Below are 4,996 nucleotides of genomic sequence, written 5' to 3'. Positions count from 1 at the left end.
GCGCGCGCAGAGAGGACCTGTGGGTGCGTGAGGGGAGGATTTTAGACCCAGAGAAGCTGTTCTTCGATGAGCAGGGATACGCTGACAAACATGTGGACTGTGAGGGCAGCATCATCGCGCCGGGCTTTATAGACGTCCAGATCAACGGTACACACACACCCACAGACACACACCTTTGCATGTGTTTCAGAAGCTGCGCTGCTGCAGTAACTTTGATACCTGGTCAGACGGCGTGCTGGAACAAAGATGACAGAACTGCACAGCTTCAAACTCTTCTTAATGTTCAGTCTCTGGAGTTGAAGGTGGTGTCAGTGGCATCTGAGCTGACGCTGCAGTTTTTCAGCGTCAGAGTCACAGAGAGCGTTGTTGCTGCTGAGGGGGCGGGGCTAGTTTATCTTGAGGGGAGTAACGGCTCGTCTTCCTGCCGCAGGGGGTTACGGCATCGACTTCTCGCAGGCGTCTGAGGACGTCAGCGATGGAGTTTCGTTTGTGGCCAAAAAGATCCTCGAGCACGGCGTGACGTCCTTCTGCCCGACTCTGGTCACCTCCCCTCCCGAAGTTTACCACAAGGTCACTGCTTCATTTTTATCAGTTCAAGTTTAGACGCGCTCGCGTGTTCAGGGGTTCCTGGTCTCTCCTTCAAAGTCATCTTCTGGAGCATCTCTGGACAGCTTCTTCCAGGCCAGCTTCTGCTTTCAGTTCCTTCACTGGAAGGTTCTGCTGCACCGCCTCCACCCGCCATCTAAAACCAAACCTGGAAACAACCAGGACGGAGCAGGGAGAGCACTGAGAGTTAAACTAAAACTGGAGATCAGGGTTGGAGGCAGCAGCACTGGAAGGTTCAGAGGTGCATCTGAAGCTGATGAAGTGAAGGCAGGTGTGAGTCGTGCATCTCCCTGAACACGCTGAGCATTTACACGTCGGGGCGCTAACGATCGGTGACGTGAAGCTTCTACGTGTAAAATCACAGCATCATCAAAATGTGTGTTCCAGGTTCTGCCTCAGGTCACAGTTCATGATGGAGGACCACATGGAGCTGGAGTTCTCGGTGAGGTTTTACAGATGCTGTTGGTGAATGTTTGTTGTGTTCTTTGTTTATCCTCATTGATCAGAAGCTGCAGACGTGTTTGCGTAAACGATCACGCTGCAGCGGTACACGAGCGCCGACCGCGGCCGAAAATGGCGTCTGTTTCACTTCCTTTAAACTTCCGTGTGCAGGTTTTCACCTGGAGGGTCCGTTCATCAGCGCCGAGAAGAAAGGAGCCCACCCGGAGAAATACCTCCGCACCTTCAAGTCCGGAGGCCTCGAGCACCTGATGGAGGTCTACGGCAGCCTGGACGACGTTGCCATAGTGACGCTTGCTCCTGAGCTGCCCGGCAGCCAATCGGTGGTGAGGGAGCTGAGCCAGAGGGGCATCACTGTGTCTTTGGGTGAGCATCGTGTAGTCACGGCAACGATTATACAGCAAAGTGATGATGATGTAAATAATAAAACACGAAAGTTTCATTTTCAGTTTTATTTACATTTTTTCTGTTTCTGTAATATTTGACATTTTATTTCTTAATTTGTCTTTTTTTGCATCTTTGTATTTTTTAAAATATGATTTTATTTATTTTAGATTATTTTTATTTTCTTTAAACATTTATTATTTTTGAGGTTTTTTTTTTAAATTAAAAAAATCAAATTTTTAATTTATTATTTTATTTATTTCCATTTTTAGGTGTTTTTTATTGTTTGCATTATTTATTTTAAGTGTGCTTTTATTTTGTAGATTCTTTTTAAAGATAACTTTCTAAAATGTTCTTATCCTTTTTTCATTTCCATATTATTATTCAATCCTTGTTTACTTATACACTTTTCTCGTGTGCTTGTATTTTTTATTTTAATGATTGATTTCATTTTTATTTCCTGTTTCTGTTGAAATCGTGTTCCGGTTCGGTGCTGTGCGCGGTGTTAGCGTGGGCCTGTCAGTCCTCTGTAGAGCACCTGGAGCTGCTGTAATCGTCTGAGAGCGCTGATGTGAACAAAGTTTGCTCGACTGGTTCTTGCAGGTCACTCGGCGGCCGACCTGTCGCAGGCCGAGGAGGCGGTGCAGCAGGGCGCGTCCTTCATCACTCACCTGTTCAACGCCATGCTGCCTGTGAGTCCCAGCTGCTGCTCGTCTCTGAGTCAGTTTCTGTTCAGCCCGGTCGGTTTCACGCTCTCAGTAATCCTTCTGTGTCTGCTGTGGTCCAGTTCCACCATCGTGACCCGGGCATAGTGGGTCTGCTGACCAGCGACAGGATCCCCGCAGGCAGGGCGGTTTATTACGGCATGATCGCTGATGGCATCCACACCAACCCTGCAGCCCTGCGCATCGCTCACAGAGCTCACCCGTCAGGTCTGCCCGAGGTTTCTATTTCAGATCAGCAGCCAAAAGCACGAAAATCTCCCCAAATATATTCCTAAATGTATCAGAATGTTCTTATTTTGGTTCCAGAGGTTGGTAAAAGTCTGCAAACGTGTTTAAACGTGTGGCATCACCTGGGAGTAGATGGATTTTGGACTTTCCCGTGTCTTGTGTGCTTCATACTTTCAGGTCTGGTGCTGGTGACGGACGCCATCACCGCGATGGGTCTTCCTCCTGGCCGTCACACTCTTGGCCAGCAGGTCATCGAGATCCAGGGTCTCCACGCCTACGTGGCAGGTCTGATGTTCTTCAGACGTTATTATCTAACAGGCCCGTGGTTTCCTGAGCGATGCTGCAGAAAGGAGCAAACGCATAACTAGAACCAGAGATCGGAGAAGTAAAATAAATCGTTCTCGCGACGGTTTCATGTGTAAAACTCTGTAACGTCACTCTTTATGTGTTCAGGCACCAAGACTTTGAGTGGCAGCATTGCCACGATGGACATGTGTGTGCGCCACTTCAAGCAGGCCTCAGGTCAGTTTGTGTTACTTTAATGACTAAAACCAGGAAGTAGAATCATAATGAGCAGTGGCGCGCTGCCTCATGTAAACTCCAGCAGGTGAGACCCGGTTGCTGTGGCGATGCAGGTCAGATCATCATTGCTCTTCACTTCCTGTTCTGTCCTCCAGGCTGCAGTGTCCAGGAGGCTCTGGAAGCTGCCTCCCTGCATCCGGCTCAGCTTCTGGGAATCAGCCCCAAAAAGGGAAAGCTGGACTACGGCTCCGACGCAGGTCAGAGCCGACTGCATCTTTATTTCTGCCTCCCTGCTGTTAGAGCTGCTGTAGTTCCTCCTTTGTGTCCTCAGCGTTTTCTTGGGTGTTAATTTGGACTTTTTTCATGGTGGGGGGGGGGGGCTGTATAACAGTTGACCAAAGCCTGCAGTTCCTCTAGTGTCCAGCAGAGGCTCCAGCCAGTCTCCATAGACTCCCATGTTAAACTTTACAGCAGAAATAAACACGTTTACAGCCAAACTGCTTCGAGAACTTCGAACTCGCTCTGTTTCAGATTTACAATAAAAGTTTTAATAAGAGTAAATAAAATAACCCACATGAATGTTGGGTGAATGTTTAGCCTCCATCTTGCACATTGTCAGTTGTGCAGCGCTTCAAAGGTCAACGGCGTTGGATTAAAGTTTAACGGCTGTAGCCGTGAGGTTCTCTGGGATCGCGCCGCCGCGCTCTGACCTTTCCTGGAGTTCATGTGCTTTCCTTTAAGTGAGGCCAGCGGCTCGATTCAGGCTGAATTTGTGAGACTTACAGTTTAACTGATCCTTCAAAGCATCGATGTTCGTCCAGATGTTCAGGAGGAAACCATCTGCGACTGACAGAACTCCAACTTTCCACCGTCTTCTGATTCTTTTCTCTCAGCAGCGCTGCCTCCTGTCTTTCTTACACTCTGCACTATTTTGTTTTATAGACCTCGTTCTGCTCGATGAGGGCCTCAACGTCAAAGCCACTTATATTTCTGGAGAGGAGGTTTGGAGAAAAGGACAGTAGGAGATGAAGAAGCAAACTGGACCGCCTGTGCCTTTGTACATGATCGACATGTTGGGGTTTTAATGGACTGCCTGAGTGCACCAGGCACTGCCAGAAAACTGGACCAGAGTGAAATATTTCTGCATTATTAGTTTATTAAATGTCAGATGATGTGGAAAATGTTTTCCTGCTTTTCCAACTACCAAAGATTTCTGTTTATTACCCTGAAAGTCAGCGTGCTCATTGATCGTGTGTTGCTGAAAGTCTGTTGTGTTAAAGCAGCTGTATGACCTCTGCAGGGTCAGGGGTCACAGTGGATGTCACTGCACACCCTCAGTTTCTGTAAGCGTCTCTTTTTCTTTGTTGCAAATTTTACTGACACCATCAACAGAGTGTGGACAGACTGCTGCTGGTGTGGCTGCAGATTGTCTCATCGTGAGAGGGTCTGGTGTTCTCTGGTTTGAACGTTTTCAGCCTTTAAAAGAAGAAATAGTCACATCGTGGACTCATAACTGTCCGCGTGAGACCGACCTGGTGACAGGCTGTTCAGGAACTCAAAAGTAAGGGTGGGAAACTCCTGCTCAGGAAACTTTGTCATGAATCGCTCTCACGGGTGAAATGCTGCCCCCTGGCGGTGAAAGGTATAGTTAAAGGATCGTGAGAACCTCTTTACCCCTCAGGTGTCCACGAGGGTAACCCTCGTTTCTCTTTCCTGATCTGAACAGAAAGAGAAAAACCTGGAAATGAATCTGATGGTCGTCAAATCTGAGACAGATCGACAGACGCTGGCAGAGTTCAGGCTGTGCTCGCTTTAACCTTTGTGACATCAGAAAGATCTGAGAGTACAAAAACTGTAACAAGCTGAGTGTTTACAGCAGGGTGAGCCTGAGCTCACTCAGATTATTCGTACACACTCAGAGCTCACAATTAGAAACACCGGACATGTTTAATCTGAAAATCCAGCACAGGAACAGGAGGGACGGTGGAAAGGACAGTCCAGGTTAATAATGACACAGTATGTAGGCTCAAACAGACACGATGTCCTTTGCAGTAACAGTGTGTGTGTGTGTG

The 4,996-nt window shown here is 47.8% G+C and overlaps 1 protein-coding gene across 1 annotated transcript in view; it reads left to right on the top strand.

Annotated features, from left to right (window-relative positions):
* amdhd2 (amidohydrolase domain containing 2) overlaps positions 1 to 4,255 on the top strand; it is a 15,936-nt gene extending 11,681 nt beyond the window's left edge. Inside the window, exons 2-11 of the mRNA XM_005747732.1 lie at positions 11 to 147; positions 431 to 570; positions 994 to 1,048; positions 1,219 to 1,431; positions 2,053 to 2,141; positions 2,237 to 2,381; positions 2,580 to 2,687; positions 2,856 to 2,924; positions 3,080 to 3,181; positions 3,867 to 4,255. Of these exons, the coding sequence (XP_005747789.1) occupies positions 11 to 147; positions 431 to 570; positions 994 to 1,048; positions 1,219 to 1,431; positions 2,053 to 2,141; positions 2,237 to 2,381; positions 2,580 to 2,687; positions 2,856 to 2,924; positions 3,080 to 3,181; positions 3,867 to 3,946 (1,138 nt within the window). The 3' untranslated portion in view covers positions 3,947 to 4,255. The remainder of the gene's footprint in view (positions 1 to 10; positions 148 to 430; positions 571 to 993; positions 1,049 to 1,218; positions 1,432 to 2,052; positions 2,142 to 2,236; positions 2,382 to 2,579; positions 2,688 to 2,855; positions 2,925 to 3,079; positions 3,182 to 3,866) is intronic.
* Positions 4,256 to 4,996: the final 741 nt, after the last annotated feature.

This window comes from Pundamilia nyererei, unplaced genomic scaffold, assembly GCF_000239375.1.
Source record: "Pundamilia nyererei isolate P.nyererei 1_Seehausen unplaced genomic scaffold, PunNye1.0 scaffold00202, whole genome shotgun sequence".
Taxonomy (NCBI): domain Eukaryota; kingdom Metazoa; phylum Chordata; class Actinopteri; order Cichliformes; family Cichlidae; genus Pundamilia; species Pundamilia nyererei.
Note: the sequence above shows the minus strand (reverse complement) of the source record. Positions and strands in the feature narration are given on the sequence as shown.